The sequence below is a fragment of the Mycteria americana genome, chromosome 6 (genome assembly GCF_035582795.1).
Source record: "Mycteria americana isolate JAX WOST 10 ecotype Jacksonville Zoo and Gardens chromosome 6, USCA_MyAme_1.0, whole genome shotgun sequence".
Taxonomy (NCBI): Eukaryota; Metazoa; Chordata; class Aves; order Ciconiiformes; family Ciconiidae; genus Mycteria; species Mycteria americana.
In genome coordinates, this window is record NC_134370.1 from 41,423,738 (window position 1) to 41,446,822 (window position 23,085).

The 23,085-nt window shown below is 40.2% G+C and overlaps 1 protein-coding gene across 2 annotated transcripts in view; it reads right to left on the reverse strand.

The window, feature by feature from the left end:
• PRKG1 (protein kinase cGMP-dependent 1) overlaps positions 1–23,085 on the reverse strand; it is a 529,338-nt gene that overhangs the window by 116,230 nt on the left and 390,023 nt on the right. For both annotated transcript variants that reach the window (XM_075505445.1, XM_075505444.1), the window contains exons 6-7: positions 15,491–15,568; positions 11,100–11,194 (exon numbers count right to left, since the gene is read on the reverse strand). In XM_075505445.1, the coding sequence (XP_075361560.1) occupies positions 11,100–11,194; positions 15,491–15,568 (173 nt within the window). The remainder of the gene's footprint in view (positions 1–11,099; positions 11,195–15,490; positions 15,569–23,085) is intronic.

Here is a 23,085-nt window from a genome sequence, read left to right on the forward strand (position 1 = left end):
ATGGTTGTAAACTTGCTCTGAGGGTTAGCTAACATGAATTATCTTGTCTGCATCACGGGTAGTTACGCAGAGCAGCTGGCAGGCTGCGAGTTCGCATGCAGCATCCCCAGCAGTAATTCATACTTCTGCCTCTGCATCCCTGGCAGGCACCTTTATTTATTTATTTATTTAAAGGAAGTCAAGAGAATTATAATTCAGTGCTGTATTTTTCAGTTCCACTTAATGCTTACAAACCTGAACAGAGCTAGCAGGAGTATGTTGATGGAAGCATTTTCCCAAGAAAATGTGTGATTTCCTCTGGCAGTCTTCTACAGGGATTTTTACTCCTCTCCTATTAACACATTTATTTTGGATTATGGATTTTTTTTTCCAACCAGAAACATTTGTCATAAAGCAACATTTCAGCATTTTGACAAAAGCATCATAATTTTGAAATTTTAGGATAAAATGTTTTAATTCAATCATCAACATTTATTGTTGACAGTAACATGTTGACATAAAAGTCTTATTGTTTAAGAATGTAAAAACCCCAAAATACTACAAGTTGCTGCAGGACAGAAATTAAGTGGGGGGTTTTTGTTGGAGTTTTTTGTTTGTTTGTTTGTTTGTTTGTTTTCTTTTTTCTTTTGCATAGTACAGGTATTATCTAAAAAAGAGGCAAAGGGGAAGAGTTTGGCAGATTCAGCCAGCACCAGAAGAAGCCTTCAGCCCTTCCAGGCTATTTCGCGTCCTCCAAATGAGAAAAGCAAACTGCAATCTCAGGTTTATACTCTTCTAAGTAAGCAAGAACTACCACATCTGACCCCTGCAATCATTTCTATCACTAACCGGTTTCACTCATCCCGGTTCATATAAGAGGATACATCCCCCAAATTGTGCTATTTAAAAAACTTTATAATAAGAACATATACTTTTATATGAATAGTGCTCTAGCAGCTTTGTTATCTAATATAAAGCAACAATATAATACCTCCGTGGTATTTCCTATGCATTACCTATTTCAGCAATAGGGTTTCTTTCAAGCTCTGAAATAATGCTCAGGCAAAAAGACATCAGAAAAATTTTCAGAGACGTTCACTGCAGTAAGTGTAAGCAAATACATTCGTAACTATAAAGCCCCTGTAATTCTGCTTTCCTCCATCTGGCACAGTCTTGTTGCCCAACATTATATATATTTTAAACTCAGTGGGAGGAATATTGTGCTTGCTCTGTAGGACTGCGTCCTCAAAAGAAAGCAAATATACAGTTTTAGTTCCCAGGCTATGATTCAGTTGTAAAAACACCAGAACTATTAATAAGCTGTGCTCTTATAAACTAATGATTATTATCTTTAAGACTCAAAACATCTTGATTATTTATTAACTACATTTGAGTCATGAAGTTGGCTCTGAGCATAACTTCCCTGTAGAAATCGGAGCAACTTTATTTACGTACTTTTTGTTAGAAGAAGGGTAGTAAAATTTTGAATTTACTGCTAATTGTTTCCTAATGGCTATTTTTTCCCAAAAGAAGTTTTTTGTTTGAGACAGTAAATAACAGCCAGATATTTGGGTTTTTTTTCTCTTAGACAATAAATAAAAAAGGGCCTATTTTGTGCACAAGCCTTCTATTAATATGATTGTCTATATTCCTTCAGTAACTGATGTATTTTCATGATTATGTATTTTACGTAAACAGGCTTGTGAAATGCAAAGTGGCTGCTCAAAATGCAGCACAAGGCAGGCGACTGATAAGGCACAAAAGACACCCAATTCTGGTGTTCACTGATCTTGCTTAAGTACATAATAATTGTTTTTCCTTCTTAACGTGGTGTTTACTGTTGCTTGACTGCAATGGGTTTTGTTCAGCATTTATAAAATAAAGCTGCCTCTCATTTCCAAGTCAATTGCCCCGAAATTCAAGAAATTTGGAAGCAAGATATTTGACAATGGGGAAAATCAAGCAGCTGAAAATCCCTGATTCACCATCTCACTGCTTAACTCCAGCCCTACTCGAGCTTTTAAAGTGATCATCTAAACACAGACATTGAAAGAGCCTCTGCGGGTGTGATTGCTTGCAATTGCTCTCCTTGCTGTATTACTTTGGTCCTAAAGAAACCCTTTGTCTATTCAAGCCTGGAAGAGTAGTTCTTGTGTAACTTGCCATGCAGAACAAATCTGAAAAGCTGCACGACTTTTTGGGAAGGTTCACCAACACCTACTTGACTAAGATGTTACCAGCTTTCTATATCACCAGCACACAAATTAGTAAAAAACCTCTAATTATAGACTGAACAGCTGTTTGTCAAAATGCAGAATGATATGGCAGTTGGTTAGCTCTAGTTCCAAATATCTTTGTATAAAAAGTGTGGTTCTTGTTAAAGGAAAAGTAGGACTGAGTTCCAGAGATATGGAACTCAGAGAAATGACTAGCCAAGTCATTTAAGAAGCTAGAAACTGTAAACATAGTGAAGAAAAATTATTATTTGTCTTCTTATTAAATAGCTTGTTGCCACATCTATATTCTCAGGCAACAGACTGTTGAGCTCTCTGCAAATCAAGAAGTCAAGTGCACATCTGAGAACTTGGAGGCATCTCAAAAGAGCAGCAGATGGCCCATCCAAAAAAAACCCCACATTAAAATCAGTATTTGTTCTCATCCTGCACACTTAAACTGAGGAACTAATTGCCACAGAAGGTCGTGGATTTTAAAACCACTTGCACATGTTTGAAAAGTCAATCAACAACCCACCAAGGATTATAAATTATTAAAGCCACCAGCTCTGCTTCAGGACATTGTTCAGCAATTGATTCTGGTTGCTGTAAAAGATAGGACACCAGGCTAGATGGACCTTTGGTTTCACCTGGTGTGAGACAACAGGAGGCAACAAAAGAAAGAGGAGGAGGTGGAGGAGGAAGCAAGAGGTAGAGACACAAGAAGGAGGAAGAGGACATAGGAGAAAACAGGAGAAGGAGACAACAGGAGGTAACAGGAAGCAAGGGGAGGAGGATGAAAAAGGAGGCAAGAGGAGGAGGAGGTGGCAACAGGAGGAGGAAAAACAGGAGGCAAGAGGAGGACACAGAAGGACACAGAAGGTAAAGGAGGAGGAGGCAGAAGGAGGGAACTGGAGGAGGAGGAGGCAACAGGAGGAGGAGAAAACAGGAGGCAACAGTAAGAAAAAGGAAGAAGAGGAGGAGGAGGAGATGGCAACAGGAGGCAACAGCAGGAGGAGTAGGAGATGGCAACTGGAGGCAAGAGGAAGAGGAGAAGACAACAGGAGGCAAGAGTAGGAGGAAGAGGAGTAGGAGGAGTCTGAAGAAAAGGAGGAGGAACTGGATGAGGAGGAGACAGGAAAAGAGGAATGGGGGAAGAACACAGGAAGGTGAAAGATAAGAAAAAGAACAAAGATGAAAAAATCAAGACAAAGTTTAGCAAAAGAATAGAAGAAATAAAAGCTGGAAGAAAAAGAGGAAGAGGAGGAGGAAAAGGAGAAAAAGGCACAGGAGAAGGAACAAGAGGAAGAAGAACAGGAAGACTGGGAGAAGTGGTTGGACACGGTGATCTTAAGAGTCTTTTCCAACCTAAATGATTCTGATTCTGTATTCTTATTTAAGACAAGAAGAGTCAATAATATCAATTCATTCTTGTTGGAAAAGCATAAGGTAACCTTCATCTCCGTAGTAACAGCACAGCAGCCTCAGGCAGGATGCTTTCAGAGCCAACACATCTTGCTCTGTCCCTCTGGGTCCTTTCCCCCTCATTTCTTGATATACGGAGTGGCTGAAGTCAATGCAGCTCCAAAAAACTCCAGATTTATTTTTGCTAGGTGGCAAAAGCATAGCTACATTTTTGTGAGTTAGAGCATGCCTAACAACAACCGGGGCGAACGTGCCAGCCCATTTTAAAAGACTTTGGATGAGTCCCTTAATTGGGAGCCTCTTCCCTGCCAGGGAACTTCCTGGAGCATCAAGAGCTTTTGGCAACCACCTGAAGACGCTCGCTGGAAGCTCCTGCACAACCCAACGTAATATTGGCTTGTGTTTTATGAAGAAATAAAGGCTGAAAAATGTGTACTTGGAGAAAGTGAAGCAATTACATCAGCAATCAATATGTGCTTGCAATAATGTAATTAAACAAATCGCAAAGGCCCTGATGAAGATTTCATAATTTACTTTGCAACAGCAGTATCATAAAATATCTTCACCTGTGCTAGAGCGATGCCCTATCTAAGGGCTTTGAGACCAGAGACCAGAGGGCACCCAAACACCAGAAGCCAGCCTGGACAGGATAGGGAGACATTTTAGTAGCGTTTAATTATTGCCACGGTGTGCCCTTAGGAGATCAATCAGACCAAAGGTCCACACGGCCACCTCTCCCGACCCAAGCGGGGGCCACATGCCTGCAGGAAGAAAGCCAGCCCTGTGGGGAACCATATGGTGACACCATCTTTATGTCACTTTGCCTCCTCGCTTCCAGCTGTCCACGCTTTTCAGCTGTTACCCTCCAAAGCCTCTGGGAGGGTTTTGTTTCAGGTGTTTACCGACAGCTTTTCCAAACCCTTTAAAAGCTTCTGGTGTTCCCTGTGTCTCGGGGTGATGGGTTAAAATCTATCAGCCATCACCCCCCGCTCCCACCTCCCAGGTTTCGCCTGACTTTATGGGCAGGGATCTACCCGGGGAGGGGAAGAGGATGGGAAATACAGCCGTAATGGCTGAAATTCCTTTTAAGATCACCCAACACTTGTAATAAATGTAAAAAGCAGCTGACGTAATGGATGAAATAACTTCCAGCCGGTCCTTGGAGGCCGTGTGTCGCATCCATGGTCCATGAGCTACGCACAGAGTATGGCAGGTGTTGGGCAGGAGAAGGGCTACAAAACACCCTGGACTTAAAGAAAGCCCCCTTATTTAACAACAGGGGTGATAAAAAGTGCTTCCCAACTTGCTCCCTCCTATGAGCCAAAGTTAAAAGGGTCTTTTTTGGTTGTTTTTAGACTCATTCTCCTGCACATCAACATTGGCAGCACTGCTTCAATTTTATGATGACCACCATGGGTACATCTTCATCTCCATGGGGCTCCTGGCTGGAAAACTACATTATCCTGAACTGAATTTCTACCCTATGGCTGTTTTTTCTTTTCTTCTTTTCCCTATTCCTAACTGGGCTGAAATAACAATAGTGAATCTCTTTGCATCGTGACCCCTGGCATGACAGGTGAGCAAGGAACGGCTTCATGCCAAGGCCGTGAGCAAGAGAAATCACTGGAGGTGGGAACTTTCCACAATTCTCAGAGCCAGGACCACATAGCCCATTTTCCCATTCCTTTTCCATCACAGATCCCATTTGCTTTCTTACACTGTAATTTTGCTGCTCCCCAGACCCTTCCCCAATACTCTTTGGTGGTTGGATGCCTCTTTCCCAAGCACACTGATTGCAATAGAAGGACTAGTACTTCTCCCTGGAGAAACAGAAAATAAACTATATTATCCTATAGGATATATATAATTTTTATATATATATATTATTATTTTTTAAATATATATCTTATAATGCCACCCTGAGATGAGACTCCTGTTTGCCACATATATACTTGTGTGACTGCCTCTATGTCATAGAGCAATAAACATTTCCAATCCTCCATCCCATTCTCTTTTCCCAAGAAAATTCAAGACAATTAGGTTAATAGGTCAGCAGATGGTAAGGTTTTAGTGGAAGCACGGTATTGTGAGGAAGGTGTCCGATGAAGATGAAACACGACTCTTACGTTCACTAAGAAGTTCAGTCAAGGACATTGAAAAAGCTTTTTTAGACACAACTGTTCAGGCATAGCGAGGGCTGAGAGAAATGACAGAGTATTTAGTAAATTAAAACTCATTAGATAAGTCCCAACATGTGATTTGTAATAAGCAGAAATCGGTGCGTGTCAAATGAAAGGGATGAACAGGCAGTATTTGACAGCAAGGGATTGTGAAAAATACCCTGTTTTACTGCAAGAATGAAGATCAGTCTGAGAAGCAGCATCCATTTTACAAAAAAAAAAAAAAAAAATTATAACAACATAAAATAAAAGCCACTCCAGCCTGCACTTTTCCTTTCCAGGACAGCCAAGGTGGCTGTGAAGTGTATGGGGCACTGTGTATGGGTCTTGCAGAACAGAAAATATTTGAAGATGCCAGCATGCAAATCCATTTTACCATTTACCAGGTTAGCTATTTTCTAACTGCTGACAATCAGTCTTATTCTCCCAGCATTTGAACCGAGTAAATAAATCCCTGCAGTCCTTCAAAAGTTATTAGTGAACAACAGGGGAAAAGAATTTCTGGGAAAAAAGAAATGAAACAGGTAAGAAATAAGAGAAAGGGCAAGAAAGAAGATAGCAGGGCAGCAAGGTGGGGCACTTAAACAGGTTTCCAGGTTTTGGCAAATAAGTTTTTAATGAAAAAACAAATTTTTATGTTCTTATCTGGGAAAAGGAGTAATGTAAAGGTCAGTTTAGCAGCAGCTTCACTCCAACTACACAGAAGCAAACTCGGAATTAGAGCAGGGAGAAGAGGAGCATAAGCGGGACCCCAGCACCTCTTGCAGCATGTATAGAGATTTAATAGAAATTATTAATTCTGGAGTCTGACTCATAACCCTGGCTGCAGCAAGAGAAAACAACCATGTATTAGAAAAAGAAACAAATCGATAGCATTGCCAATACTCCAATGTCCTATTTATTGATGTCTCATTCTCATCTCAGCCATCAGCTACTGGATGTTTTAAAAAGTTTTCGGGATTATATTCAGTTCCTACGTTAATTTATGAATAAATAAAGCTCTGACATTGCCAGCTGCAATTCTGATTTAAAGAGGCACTAATATTTCCCTGTGCATTACTACTTTTTTCTGATGCCTGATGACAACATCCACCACAGCAATTCACACAATTTTAAGTTGGAAATATGGAATAAAGCGTTTGGATGGTCAGCAAGGAAATTGTCTTTTGACACTCCTACCCATACAGATATATACTGTTTTACTGCTCCTGTGAATTACCAGCGCACAAAACATACCCCAGGGATTTTGGGGAGTTAGAGGAGAGGTGGCTTCTGTAACATTTGGAAAATAACTACACAGGAGCCTCCAGAGGCAGAGATCTAAATGAGAAATAGTACAAATTCTCTTGAAAGGAAGATGTGTTGTTATGTCCCATGAGACAGGTACTACCATACTCATTTTCAAATCATCGTGAAGGTAACAAAAAATTTATATCTAAAGCTGTTACAGTACCTCAAATATCACTATAATTGTCACCACAGCAGAGCACCTCCTGCATGACCCAAAGACCACAATTTCTTCTTCACCCTATGCACCACAAATATATTTTGAAAAAATAATAATAAACAAAAAAAATCTATATTTTATTTTTTACAAATGAGAAGGACGAAAGGAGGACACCCTTTGGCCAGGGCTCTCTGCGCCAAGCAGGAGCTTCCTCTGGCGGTCCCATCCACGAGCCGACCTGCCATGACCCCAGAGGCAGGAAGGCTTCCCAAATTCCTTTTCCATACGCCGTGCCCTAAAATAATTCATACCAGTTGCCAAGACGCCCTCATCTCCTCAAACTGGCTGTCACCCTACTATGGTTTTGTTCACAGTCAAATGAATATGTGTTTTGCATCACAAATACATACCCACATGGATTTAGAAATCAACACAACTGAGGATGATAAACTCTAAGTGAGAAACAAATAATTTCATTATTTTCAAAGACGGCGGACAAGGACAAATGAGCAAACTAAGCTGCTTTCAGAATAAAACTGTGTTTCCGTAACCCTGTTTTGCCTCACCAGTGTCCACCCCAGCCATGCTGAAGTAGCTACCTCTTCTGGTAACTGCATTAAAAACACTCCTCTCAAAGACAACAGCCTTAAAACAAGCTGCCATTTTCATCTTACTATGAGGAAAACATCTTTGCTAAAACCGTTTCATATATTTGTGTAAGTTTAAACTGAAGCATGGCATCCATATTTCCATTACTTTTTTCAGTACAATGTACTCCCAGCATTTATATTTATACATAGATACATAAAATAGGTACACATACATTGTGGAGGCCAGGGCAAGCCCTGTCTCAGCTTCAACCTGGGCTACTCTCCAAAATTCTTCCTCTCTTGCCACTACCCAGGAGACTTGAGGCTGCCGAGTGTTTAGGGATCCCCTCTTTTAAAAGCCAACACGCTCGCCAGAAAATCCCAGCTATTGGATCTCAAGGGTTGGCCAGTTTGGTCAAAGTGTTATGAACGGATCTACAAATATTTCTTTCAAAATCCCTCTCCTGCTCACCCAGGTGGCCTCCATCGTCGCCTCTCCAAAACATCAACCCTCTGCCACGTGCCACCGCTCTTTTGCCCCATGGTCTGGAGCTCCTCGTGGGTCCCAAAACTGGGTGAACCCACAGCACCCGAAACGACAGTTCTATCTAAATACAATATATGATGTAATACATAATGTAACAGTAGGGAGGCAATGGCTCAAACTGATCCTCTTTTGAGTTGGCCTATGGGAAACCATTTCTAAAGGAGAAAGAGCCTTCTCTTATATTTCTAAAGATTTGCTTTTCTGACCTCTTTTCTCTCCCCAACGTTCTCTGTAAGACTGTCCACCGCAGACTAACCCATGTTTTCCATCCAATGAGATGGATGGCTGCTCCAAAAACATAATCTCTGGAAGAGGATACAGTGTGGTCCAGACAGATGCTCTTGTGCAAGGATTCAGCTGTGTGACACCACCAAGGCAGCGCACCCTAATTATTAGCTAGTTTTTGTATGTGAGCGATCAAGTTGCATTGAGTTATTTTCCTTTGTTTATTTGAATAAATTGTTACTTCCCTGTTGATAGAAATAATTGTTGTAAACAGCCTTATAAAATGTTTTCTTTCCAACTAAGAAAACATCACCAAAAAATAACTGATTGTGAGTACACTGTAAATCATGTATTGCTATACTGTGAATTATACATCTGCTATCTGAGCCAATTAGACAGAAAAGTAAGAGAACAGCGTAACAGCTGGGCGCCTTGAGTGTTACTGTAAGATGATGTGGCTGATCATTTCACGACTTGTTTTGTTCCTGCCAGAATGCAATGGGATACTGTGAAATAACGCGTGCCATCTGGTGCCAGCACAAAAAAGAGAATAATGTATATCATCACTCGATGTCTATGTTGGTATTCTGTGAGAGACTAGAAGATATTTGTTATCTGTCCTCCTGCTGCGCAGCACTACACTGAATGGACGCCTCAACAATTATTTTATATTGTCAGGAAGAAATGTCTTTTAGTTGTTACTACGTCCTACACATATGAAATCACAGCATGATTTAATAGCATGTAATTAAGTATTGCTAAGCAAGTCCCAGTAAAGTTTTGAAAAATTAGTCAAAGATTAAAAAGTAAAGACACGACACTAAAAATTCGATTTTGTCTTGAGCTCTCAGCCATAACTGTATTTTACAGTAGTAGAAACATCCTAAAGGTTTCCCAGGTTGCTGAACAGTGGTGTCTTACACAGTCCTGAAGGATACTAATTTATTAGCAATTTATCTGGATATGCTGGATGCTTTACATTACAATATTTTCACCCTATTCAATTTAAATCTAGCTACGGAACTACTGAGCTTATTAGCAAACTGGTGGTATGCCATCTCCCTAGCAAAAAAATATGTCAGTATTATGCTTTCCTCATATGTTGAGAACATACTCTCAATTATTAAGTTTCCATTTAGTTTCAGAAGATCAAAGTTACTATGTATTGAATATTTAAATATATGCAGACAAGTATTTATTGTACATTAACTAATCTCAGTCTGAGCCAGTTAGCCAAAATACTGTATTTGAAATGCTGAGAAATTCTCATCATGGTGGTGCTCCATGTCACTAGAGCTGTTTACGGATGCAAAGCAGGAAATCCCTTTTATTTCCCATATCAGCTCTTCTTCAAAAATTGATTTTGTTTGGCACACTATCGCCTGCTCTCACTATCAGAGTGGATGCCACGATATATTTGGTGCTGTTTTAAAAGCATACCAGGCTCTTAAGAGTAAAGTTTCTGTGAGGCTCTGAACAAATGAAGAAAAAAGTGTTTCTATCTTATGTGTTTGTGGGGGAAAATGCAAAATTATAGTTCATCTCCATCTTAGTATTAAAAAAGTAACTGAGATAAGGACATTTATTTAACAACCATATTATTTTATAATTAAGGTATAGATTTGCAGGGGCAAGACTCGAGTGTGGTGCTGGATACATCTCCCTGGCTGCCAAGAAATAACATGAAATTTGACCTTCAAATGTTCTGCCTTCTTCTTTTTGGAAGAAGGCTGATTTAGGAGGGATCGAACACATTATCACAGCATCAAAGAGAAGCCCAATAGCTCTTATGCACAGATAAGTACCCAGGATGGGATGACTATTTGTCCACTAGGATGAATGGGTGCCCCAAATTCCTGCCTAAAGCACGTGTTTTACTATTCCAATTCTTATTCCTCCCTATGGAAATAAAGCATATTTTTGTAATAATCACCTGTTGAATATGGATTTACAGTTTCTCTTCTTTTAGTTCATCCCCAAAGGAAAACGTTTATATAAAACAGGTCACCCACATACAATTCCCACCTCCACCAAAATCATATATACACAATAAGATAATTTAAAAACCACCACCACTGCCCTGCCTTCAGCCGTCTACCCCATCAAATATATTGTATAATGTGTTGTATGTATTATATATGTATTGTATGTATCCCCATAATGTATTGTACATTAAAAATATTCTGGAGTTGCAAAATGTCAAATATTTCGACCTTCAAATGCATGGTCAGGGAAGACAGTGCAAAGAGAAACTATTTTCTGATGTCTACAAACCTGGGAAGATCTATATTTGGCCACTCAACTGCAGAACAAACCGTATTTCCCCATTAAGGTGCTGCCTCCTCGCAACACGTGACACCAAGGGACAATGCCCGACTCCAAAAGCATAAACCCACTCCCAGTTTCTTTCCAAACTGCAAGAGCTCTCTGAAGGCTGCAAAAGTCCTTGAAAAACTATCTCAATGTAAGAGTTACATCATAAGGAGCACTTACCCTTGAAGGGCTTTTTCTCCAAACCAATCTCCCTTCCCTAGAGTACGGAGAAAGACCGGATCTTCACTGGGGGAGTCTTCACGAGTAACATTTACCTGTTGAAAAGCCAAACCCCCCCCGCATTTAGAAAACGTTTAATTAACAAATAAAACCTGTTTGTTCAGAGAGGGATTTGTCATCTCCTGGACCTCTCAGGAAAAGTTCTGGTCTGTATCTCCTCTGGGAACCACGTAATTCTCCAGAGTCCTGCACTCTTCCAACAGCATCACCAACCAACCATCCAAGAAAATGAGCAGTTATTTTCCACTAAGGTACCTACTACTCTTGCAAAAATGCAATACTTGTGGTTTTTTGGAGGTTTTAACTCTAAACATGGAGTTGGCTGCACAAGCACAGTCATTGCCTTTATGGAGTCAGCAGCAGAAATAGGTTCCAAATATTTTCTGCATATCAGACAGACACATGCCATAGGCTTCTGTTAGCTTTGTTCCACATGATTTCTTGCATTGCTAAGTTCACTTAAGAGAAAGGAATAACAAAAATAATCCAAATTTAGACATAATTGCAATGAAACAGTTTGGAGCATTACAGGATGAAAGATGCCTCCTCTCCTTTTTACTCTCTCTCAAGTTCAGGGAGGGGATAACTAGCTGGAGCAAAAATCAAGCATTTTCACTGAAGTTTAAAGGAATATACCATCTTATTTTTTAATTTTTTTTTTTCAGTGAAAGAGAAAAGCAATTACTGCTGATGGAAAGCAGACTTTCTACTCACTGTAAAACCATGGGTAGTATAACCTAGTGTAAGCCTAAGTTGAAGAAGCTGGCACTGCAATAACAGGAAGATGACTTCACATCTGTGAGTGATGATTTCCTATCGCTGGGGGGTCCTTTTTATTTTCTGAAACGGTTTCAGAAGAAAAACAGTAATTGATCATCTGAACACCCTTGGCTCTGGTTTCCCATGCCAGTATGGGATATAAATCCCAGCTGCCATGTAATGACAAAGCCCCTGACAACTCGCTGCGTGCTAAGGATGGCATGACATACCAAGGATGCAAAGGGCTCCATGAAAGGTGAATGTTCTTGATGTAATGGCCCTATATGAGAAATATTTCTTCTTTTTCAGCTGTTATCAGAGGTAACTCATACCTCTTATGGTATGAGAAGGCAGGTGAAATACAACCCCCTGCTAGCAGTGCATGGTGGGGATCACCTCTCCCAACGTTAACCATCTATAAATCTAGTTGTCCAGTCTCTGTCTATGGTCAGTGCAGAGGGACAGGCATTTCCAAAGCCTGAGTTGTTCAAAATTTAATTGGGATGAGGTACCTCGCACACATGGGAAAACCTCTTATCTGCTTCTCCTTTTGAGGCTGTTTAGCTTTAATCAGAGCTTTTGCATGTGCAAATTCACAAAGCCAAAATCTGGGATGTCAGATACATCCTTTCAGATTTAGAGACATTCCAGTTTAATTTCACTATTAAATTTACAATTGTGGCCCACACCTTCTTCCATCTCTTTTATGGATGGTAAAACCAGTGGGTTTGAGTCATTAATGAGCGATCAGTCTACACCACGCTACATTTAACTTCTGCAGTGACTCATCGAAGATCAAATGAGGGTAGGGAACACATAATGGATGAGCCAGGAAGATTTGTAGCTGATGAAAAAGATCTTGGACAAACAAAGGGAACTTTAATATATATTAAAGCTCTTTCTCCACAACCTCCACTGATCCTAAGCAATGAGTGCTAAGGGATTATGGGAGGGTGATAATCTACGTGGTTCAAAGCGATGAGCCATTTGAACAGCCACAGCACCAATGAAGAACCCGCAAAACCCAGCATTAAATTGGTGCCACGCCATGGCTTTTAAAGGGAAAATGGTGTACCACGGCACAGCATGGAACACGCTGTCTCTGGGTAAAGGCAAGGTACAGAGCAGGCACAGAGCAGCAGCATTTAGCAAGCAGAAGGGACCGAGCTGTCTTTATCTGACGTATTATTCAACAGATTTCTGCATGCAGGGTGTTTTGAACACACTTCTGATTTCTATTCACTTGGACTTGAGGAAACATGCAATAATAAATAAACTAAATGAGCTCAGGAGTGGAATCAAGTGTGGTGGATGGAGTTGAGGGAGAAAAAGGGGAAAAGTTTTTTGCTCCTAAAAGAAAATTCCATGGAGCATGGGCTGAAAGAAAACAGAACAGAAGTCTTTCTAAGCATTTCTGAGAGAAGTGCTGGGTTCAGAAATGTAAAAAATCTTCTCTGTTCACTTGACTGGCACTACAGATGCTCTGACATAAAAGGCAAGGCAGAGTTTTTATTAAAAGTAGCTTTCACCGATAATACTCATGCAATGCTGCTGAATGCAGAAAGTACATGTGAGGTCCCAGGTACACGAGCTGCAGCCAGCATTTTTTCTGTCTTATTAAGCTGCCTGGGTCAGGTTTTAGCATGGGACATTATGTGCCCCTGCTTCAGAAAGTCCCAGGCAGCATACATTGACTTGTTAATTCTGTATTTCATTGCTATTTATGCCACGTTTCTCTGCTAAGGCTCTACTCCTCCTGTCATGGGCTGTATCCTTAGCATGGGTTAGTTCTTACATCCACTGTGTAGCTCTTATGTCCCAATACAGGCATTAAAATTAAACACTCTCCAACTCCATCCATCTTTTATCAGTCACTGATATGTCTTTTGCAAATCAGGAAGCTTAGAAGAGAAAACGGGGCAGAATTTAACTGTCCCTGTGGGAATTTCTGTCAAGCCATAAGGATCCAGCTGAGGGTCTGGGAATATCTCAACAAGCCCATGTGCATTGTTTTATTTTAGCTCCCTTTTTCTGGCCATCAGCTGTCACAGTAAGATAAACTAACAAAGGCCAGGGATAAAGCCAAGAAGTATCTCAAGCAGGACTACAGGGCTCTAGAGCAATGGACAAGGGCATGGGTGGTTTTCTCCTCCATCCTGCAGGTGAGGTGTAAGGGCTTGAGGAGGTGCAGGTCAACAACTGGTTGCCCAGCTGGTGTCAACAACAGGGATTTGGTTTTTACAACCAAGGGTCTCTCTTTGGAGATCGAGGACTGCTAGGAAGGGACGGGATCCACCTGACCAAGTGGGGCAAAAGCATCATTGCCAACAGGCTGGCCAACATGGCCAGGAGGGCTTCAAACAACAAGGGAGGGAGGTGCACCCTCCCATTATTTTTGCCCATTAAAAGAGGGCAAAGAAAAAAAGGATTTGAAGCATGCATCGTGGTTGTCCTTATTCTGGGAGAAGAAGAAATATTACTTCTGAGTGGAGGGAAGCGAAAGGGCATGAGGGAATACCATCAAACTTGGCTTTCTGCAGTCCATGATTATCTTCATTTCAGAAATTTGTCCATGACTATCTTATTCATCTGAAAAAGACCATTTTTTTCTTCTGATGAAGATTGGCTCCCAGAGATAGAGAGTGGAATATGACGGTGAAAATCTAGTTTTAGTACCCGAGAGCTGACAGCTGCCTCGGGAAACAACCCAATGGCGGGTACAACACCCACACTCTTCCTCTACAGATGCCATGGGGGGTTTGCTACCCTTAATTACGCGAGGCCAACGTTAATATGTGCCTTGGTATAAACATCAGATCCACGAACCAGGAGGCTGGAGTTGGCCTACTTTCAAGCATACTTATCCATTTGTGTTTACTTTCAATATATCACATCTCATCTGCAGTGGGAAATCACTGTGTATTCCCTTGAATATCTTCATCCTGCTACGTGGAAAGAAGCCAAATGTTTCTCAAGTGTAATAGTATTAGGCCAGCTAAAAAAATAATAAAAAAATTGAATGGAAGGAAAAAACTCTTATCTATAAAGTCCCATCAGGATTTTATGGGAAAAGAGGTCAAAAAGCATATTTTCCCTGTGAGCAGTGGAACAGAAACTTAGACCTTTTTTCTTCCCCAAGGAGAGAGTTCAGACTTCTCTGGCTTCCTATTATTTAATTTGGAGAAGCTGAGAAGTGATAGCCATGGGAATGAAGTCTGGAAGTCAGCCTTGTAAGAGGGATACTTAGCAAAGAAAACGTTGAGTATTGTAGGGTATACCGTTAAAAAAAAAATTGAGCTTTTTGGTCATTTACCAAGAGACTCAACAACTGTTTTCAACCCCAAAGTGTTCACTGTGAGCACATGTGTAAAACAGCATGAGATCTGTTTTTCTCCTTCAGGCCACTCTTCCTTCCTGATACAGCACCAAGAAGTTTAATTAAATGTCAAGTGTTGCAACATTTGTGCCTTGGGGAGGGGAGAGAGAACGCATTGGCTGGCACTGAATTTCAGGAGCACACCGCCACCATCGTTGCCATCGTCCCACTTGCCTGTGAAAGGGTGTCAACTTACCTTTCCTTTGCTGATTATAAAGAAAGTGTCCCCTCGAGCACCTTGTCGTATAATATACTCTCCGCTTTCATAATGCGTCTGTAAAAAAAATAAAATTAACATGAATAAACAGAATCAGAGACTGTTTTTCAGCAGATAGTTTGGCAGTTTTGCAAGATAATGCTTACGGAAACATACCCCTGGACCAATTTTATCCCAGTCTGACATTGGCCATGATTTAAAAATTGTCCTGTGTCAAGGAATATAATAATTAAACCATTTATGGCTTGCCCATTTTTCTTCTTACTGTGCTAGTGCCAGCTTTTGCTCAGATGAATTATCCTCACGGCCTAAATCCATTTATACTAAGTAAACCAGACAGAGGAATTTTCAACAGAGAATACAGTACACAAACTAAACTGCAATAATATGTCTGTTGTAAAAATAGTTCTTTCCCTTTTTTTTGTTCGTTTTGGTATTTTTCAGCTTTGCTAGCAAGGGCTTTATTCAACAAATGATTTTTGCTCTTCTCCTGTTATTATAGTAGTTTAATCCATCTTTTTTTGCCTTGTTTTGTGGAATATTCCTTGCTAAATTTATGTCACAGCTTATCAACACTTGCATCTAAACTTCATAGGATAGCTTCATCCTTTGTATTACCCCATCAAAACCAATATGCATTTATACATCACCAAAAAAAAAAAAAAGCTGGTATGTTCTAAATAAAGACTCTAAATTTGTATTTAGCCCCCCCAAACCCTGGCATTTTCTTCAGAGATGCTCTATCCCCTGCAAATTCAACAAACATCAGTTCAATAGCAAGCAGAGGCAGGAGAATGCTAAGAGCTTCCCACCCAACACATTTACCTACATCTTGTACTGGACAAATGACAGCTGCTTTTTTTTTTAATCAAGCCCCCGCAAAGAGCTGCAGGTGTCAGGTCTGCTGTGCCCCAGCACCAATTTGTGACAAAACTTCCCCAAAAATGCCCCTGCACTCTGGCTCAGGTGTTGTTTGAAGCTACACTAAAGCACAAAGCCCCAGAAAAGACTGCCAGATCTTTTAATCCCAAAGTATGTATAAACAACAGCAAGGATGGATTTGAGCTAAAACAGAGGAATTAATCAGAATCCTACAATTTGGATAAGCTTGAGATGTTTTCTTTCAAGGGTATTTTACTGACCTGTGTTTATTTATCTTTATGCTCAACCTTTTTGGTGCCACTTACAGACTGATAACAGGCTGCAAAATGAAAATAAATAGGTAAAGGTTCATGTAGATGTATCTGCTACATCTGAGAAAAACCAACTCCTTGTTTTGGGAGCACTGGGCATATGGGGGTATTAATGAAAACTAATTGTCCTAGGAAAAAGAAAAAATATCTAAGTGAACTATAATATGGAATTAATTAGGTTAGTTCTTTAAAATACATATAGTTAGGCTGTGGGTGCTTATACCATCCTAAAAAAAAATTTGGGTAAATAAAATCACATCAAAGCAGTATGTTAGTAATTAATACCCTTCAGACTCTCCAGAAGATTAATAAATTAAAGTTCTCTATCAGAATCAGAAATACTGAATATTATCATGTCAGCATTCAGAAAAGGGACCAGAGAAGGTGGGTCAGGGAAGACTTAATTTGTGGGTTGCCCTGATCCTGAATGGACTCTGATAGATCTAAAAGCCGCAGCGTTTTTCCTATTTCCATGTGCCAGAGTGGGAAGCAGAAAAAAGCCTGGAGGAGACCATGGACACAAACTCAGAGTTTTACTTCTTATGTGGGGTGTTTCCAGATAGCAGATTTTGAGGATGCACATTTTTGAGCATCCAGGTTGAGACTCCCTGAAAGGGCCTGATTTTATAAGGTGTTGGGACCAAACCCTCTCAAGTGGAATCTTGTAGGCACCCAAAAATCTAATGATTGAAAATACTGGTCAAAAGGTTTCCAATTTTAGTACGGCCAACCTTATATTCATTAGACATATTAAACTGCTACTGCTTATATGACTTTTGTACAATTGTCAGCTGATACTGCCTTACAGCTGACTCTCAACTTCTGGCCAAATAACACATTCAACATGTCAAAACCTTCTTCCTAAAAGGCCATTTCTTGGTCTAGTCACCAGTTACAACTGCACCAATCACTTAGCACTCAGACTCACAGTCCTGCTGCCCTATCTCATTCCCACCCATGAGTCCTCCCAACCTTCCTACCCATGAGTCCTCCCAACCTTCCCACGCAGGCTTCCACACAAGGAATGGAAGGAGAATAAATTTGAGCTCTGAAGGATCTGAAGTTGCCTCTTACTTTAGCATCTCTTGCCTACTGTATATTTTTTTTTCCTGGACTCTAATCTCATTCAAAATACTGCAAGTCCTTCCAACATCCAAATCCTATTTCTCTAGTCCTTCCTTGAGTGCCCAATCATGCAGAGCTTTCATTTCGCTTGACCTCCTCCTCCTCCTCCTCAGCACCTCTCTCCATGCCCTTCCTGTGGTACACACATCTTCATCTTTATGTATTTCAGCCCATTTCTTTCACAGCTAATTCCACCTGGCCTTACTGCAATTCTTCTTGCTTGAATCAACCTGTCCTTCCCCATCCTCTAACAATGCTCTTCCTCCTAAACCCTCCTTTTCTAACACAATCAACTCATCTGTGTGCTTCGCCTTTCTAACCGAATTATTTCTGTCCATTTAGACTGAAAGCACTGTGCAAAGCAGGCAAAGTGCATAAATGCTCACATCCAACACATGCAAATAAAAATAATTACAAGCCTCTTGCTTTTAGCTGGCCGCGTATAAGGTAGCAATACATTCTCAGGTACATACGGTACCATTATACAAAGTCATCTGAAGAAGCGCTTTGGCAAATGTTGTACATATTCATGGCATAGCTGATTCATATTTTAGCAACACAAGCTCCATTTCATCTAGAGAAAACCAGTCCAAGAACAGTATGAGGAAAATCAACAATTCCTACAGCTTTACAATGGTGTGGTGGCACACGCAAAGGAATAATATTTGAATTAAAATCACTAAAAGTAAAGCACTAAAGCAAGTGTGTTCAGTGTGTCTTTACTAGCTTTAGACTGACCCCACCACTTCTTCTGGACTTGCATTTGCAAGGTTAAATTCAATGGCTGAGCCCTTGCAAGCTGTTGGAACCCAGACTCTGTTGAAAGGAATCTTTCTGACAGAGAGAGCAATTTGTTGGCATCTTAAATTCTAGCGTCAAAGCCTTGTATATACTGGTCAAAGAATTTCCAGAATGCCTTTAAAATAGGTAATAAATATTTCTATCCCACCTTTGCAGTCACAAATGAATAAAAAAAATTATGCAGCTAGTGTAACACCCCAGATTTTGGCTTAGAACTTGAATCTTTTTGTTTAGACTTTTCTCCCAAGAGAAAAGGACTCTGGACAGAACACTGTATTTTCAGAGGCAATACCAATGTTCAGTGGTGAAAGCTAATTTAGCATCTCAGATAGATTTCACTGAAACCTAAGCATCACATAGGTTTTGAGCATACTTCTTAAGACATAGCTCCTTCAGGCCACAACAAAATTAAAGCAAAACACAGAAATTAATTCCTACCTGGAAGAGTTGACCAGGCTATATTAACTATTCTTACATTTTCTTCTCTTCAGCAGAAAACCGGAGCTGAAATCCAGCATAAAAATGGAACAGAGAAAACCTGAATAGAAATGTAGGCTGCAGAAATACAGCTGTACGACCTGCCAAGGTCGAGATAACCAGGAGAAAAGCTAATAGTTACAAGGGTCTTGTGTGTTGAGGGAGAAAAAAAAGGTTCTAAGCTAAGGTGTTGAGGTCCCAGTTTGGCATCAAAGTCTGAGAAAGCTGGCGCTCAAGAAAACAGCAATAAAGCTGAGAAATTAGTGCTGGGAACAGTCATATACCAGCAAGCCACAAATGTATATTTTATAAGCTTTGGCAAATGGGGATAAAGACTCAGCTTCAATGAATTATAAATGCTACAAAACTTAGAGCATTTGTCATGCTAACTAGACTGTTGTTTTATAAAGTAACACCGGGCCCTTAAGGTACTTCTCTACAGAGTGAGAGCTGCTTTATCACCTCTTGAATAAACCCCGGCCCCTCTAGTATCCCATTTTCCTATATAATGAAAAATTTTCCCAGTCTAAACCAGTAAGGGGTTGTATCCTTAGCAATGCAGGGATGCCCATGGGGATGCAGAGTGCAAGCCAAGCTTGCAACCCAAATGCTCATGTGTTTATCAGAGGATAGTTAAGTGCTCCAATAAGAGGTTTCTTCCAAAGAAAATAAGTGATAAAATAAAAATAAGTGATTAAAAAAAGAAGTGCCTTGGTTTTTCTTTTTTGGCACATGCAACACATCCGAAATTAAAGATTGAAGGTTTCCTTAAAAAGAAACTTTTAATTCTTCCATTAATATTCATGGCTTTGATTTCAGTATCTGTCCTATACATGGTTTTACTCCTATAAGCATTTAAATACTTGTAAAATAAAGGTTCAAGTCTTTCCAGCAGACCTCAACTCTGAACTCAAAGCCACAGCATTATATTTACAGAAAGAATGTGTCAGGCAGAAAAAAAAACAAACCCAAAAACAAACCACAAACAAACAAAAAAGAGAAAGCTCTAATTAGCTTGCTCAGGGAAAGAAGAACAGGTCCTTAACCAAAATGTTTTAATAGGAAACAAACCCAAAATACGTATAAGCAAGAGAAAGGCATGTACGTACTACATAAACTCAAATTTCCCTTAAATTTACTTTATCAACACTGAGGCAAGCCCAACAGGAGGAGAGAAAATAAAAAAATGAAATTAGAGTCAGCCCAATCAAATCCAATTTCAAAGTCCCTGGAATGCTTCTCAGCTGCCATAAGCCAGCACAGTGCCAGTGGAGCATTTCCAGCACCTCAGACCAGCCCATCCTCTGACGCCTCAACCTTTATTTCTCCATAACTCCTTTTTTCTTCCCTTGCAAATTCTGCATAATGCCAACTTGTTAACTCTCGGATCCTTGCCTCAGGCAACTGCCAGCTTCTGGTCTCTTGTATACTGTTAAATAAGAGTTTTCAGGATCAGGAGCACCCTTATTTTTAACAATACCTGGGATTTTTTTCAAACATCTTTTCTGATTAACACAAAATTAAGAAGCTGAACTAATAGTTGTGGTTTTTTTTTTTTTTTAAATCTAATTGGTTTGTTACAAACTAATATAGCATACTAGAAAACCTTTGCAACAAGGAGACCTGTGTAATTATCTGTTTTCCTTTATAATCCTCATTTTCTCACCAAGAACTTAAAGAGATTATTAAGTTCAACTAAATAACATTGGAAAGGGCTAGATCTCACCCGTGGCAGCTACAGCGCATCTAGGCAACTCTTTCGCTTCATGCTTCTGTATCACATAATATCATGTAACATTAGGAAAGCCAGAGAGAATGGGTTTAAATAGCATTTTTGATGGATTAGGGGGTCAATTCATGGCTTTTGAACTGAATGAAACAACAGAAATTTGAAACAATTTCTAGGCTAGACCTGTAAAACTAGCATGAAGGTTTCTGGCTCGTCCATCTTGTTGGCCATCGACAAGCCAAGAGCCATCCTGGTGACACCAGTGACTTGTCTGTGCTCCTGGTGCAGCCCTATTTTAGGAAGCAGCAATGGGAAGAGGCTGTCAGATCTCTTTTCTGACCTACCTCCAACCCCAGGTCTCCAAAATGAGCCGCTTAAGATACACAGCCTCCTAAAAAAAAACAGCTCGCTGGCTCTGCTTCCCTGTGTGGCTGGCCAGGTATATCAGCAGAAAATAAAGTGTTTCTCCCAAAGCATGGGAGACCCACACGACCTCTCAGCTACTTTCAAATGTGAAGTAAAATATATCAACTTAGATCACTATGGATTGATAAATACTTCCCCCCCCATATAAACAAACACCTTGATTTAAAAGCAATTCGGACAATGCAGACAGAATAGCAGACTTGCATTTATCTCAACTTTAGGAAGTGCAAGAACTTCAACATCTGAACTGGGATCAAGTAGTGAACGATGCATCTTGCTCCCATCCTTAAGCTCTCCATTGCCATAAATGTTACCATCATCTTCAACTACTTCAGGTTTTAATACTTAGGGTGAAAGCCTAAGCACGTCTAGAATATAGTTGAAAGTGGAAAGACATACTAAACTTACACTATTGGAGTGAAACAACAGAAATCAGATTTCTTAGAAAAACGTTACTCAAGTATAAATGGAAGCTGTTTGGCGGGTCCAAGCTAGATGTAGATATAGTGAATATTGAAAATACTGAAATCTAGGTATCAAACAGTCAGAGCTCTGTATTAACTGTTACCGTCACTGTTATTGTCACACCAAACTACCATTTCCCCTTAGAAAAAAGATAAATTGAAATAAAGTTGTTTAAAAAAAACAAACCAAACCCTAAACAAGGCCAGTTTCTATGCAACACCAGAGCCAGATTTTAATCCAATGCATGTACTACTCTGTATCTGAATGGCCTTCACATGTTTAGGCTAAAATCAACCTCAGCATACAGAGAAGCTTGAATCTTTCACAAAATATCTTTTCCAACCTAAATTAACGCAAGTCCTGGAAGCTCTTCCTCTCTTTAAAGTCCGCCTATGCGGCCCATGAGCGCAAGTGCCTCGCTCCTGGAGATCCCGAGTTTGCCCAGTAATAGCAGCTTCTGTAAAAACACCTTTTTTTCCCCCTTTCTTCTACTGCCAATTTTACTTAAAGCTAAGAAAAAATCCTAGTACCAAGGGGAAAAAAAAATGTTTACTCAGTGGGTTTGATAGGGTAAGACATTGATAAGCCTCCCTGATGTGCTCAATGTGCCCCACAGAAGAACTAGCAGAGGCGCAGAGCATCCCATGATTGAGTCAGATTATGCTCTAAAAAAAGTAAATATTCTGCTTTATGAAATCCTCTGTCCTGTGCAGAATGCCAACACGCTGCCCCAGCCTTGAGTAGAGAAACATCCCATGTAATTAAAGCTCTCTTGAGGAGTAACGGGGTTTTTACGAAACCAACCTTGCACTGAATACTGACAAATTAGAAACAGTGAGGCATTAGCTGCAACAACAAATAGCACCAAATTTTGACAATAACTGCTTTTTTGAGTCACTGTGCTCCCTAAGACCAAAACCGTAAGTCCTCACCAACCGCAGTCTCCCACTGATACGAGATCCAAATCGAATGGGCTTGCCTAAGTACCTGTACAAATCAGATCAGGTGCTCTCAGCGATCACCCGATACCATCCCTTTCAGAAGTTATTTGTGCAATTTATTTCCTCCGTTAGCGATTACACAAGTGTAGCATCACACACTGCATTTGCTTTCTCCTTCTTTTCTGCTTTCTTTGCAATGGTGACATTGTGGCTAGAACAATATGCGGGTGTTTGAAATCTGAATTTCTGCACCTCATCCTTCCCAGAGAGGTTTCTATCATAACCCTCCACTGTGCACAGAAAAGACTCACAGCTCATAAACTCACAGTATTCCAGTAACTGGAGGAAAAATCAGCTTTCTTACTTCTCACCACTACACCCAAAGAGCCAAAACTTTGTTTAGTGGGAACAGCCAAA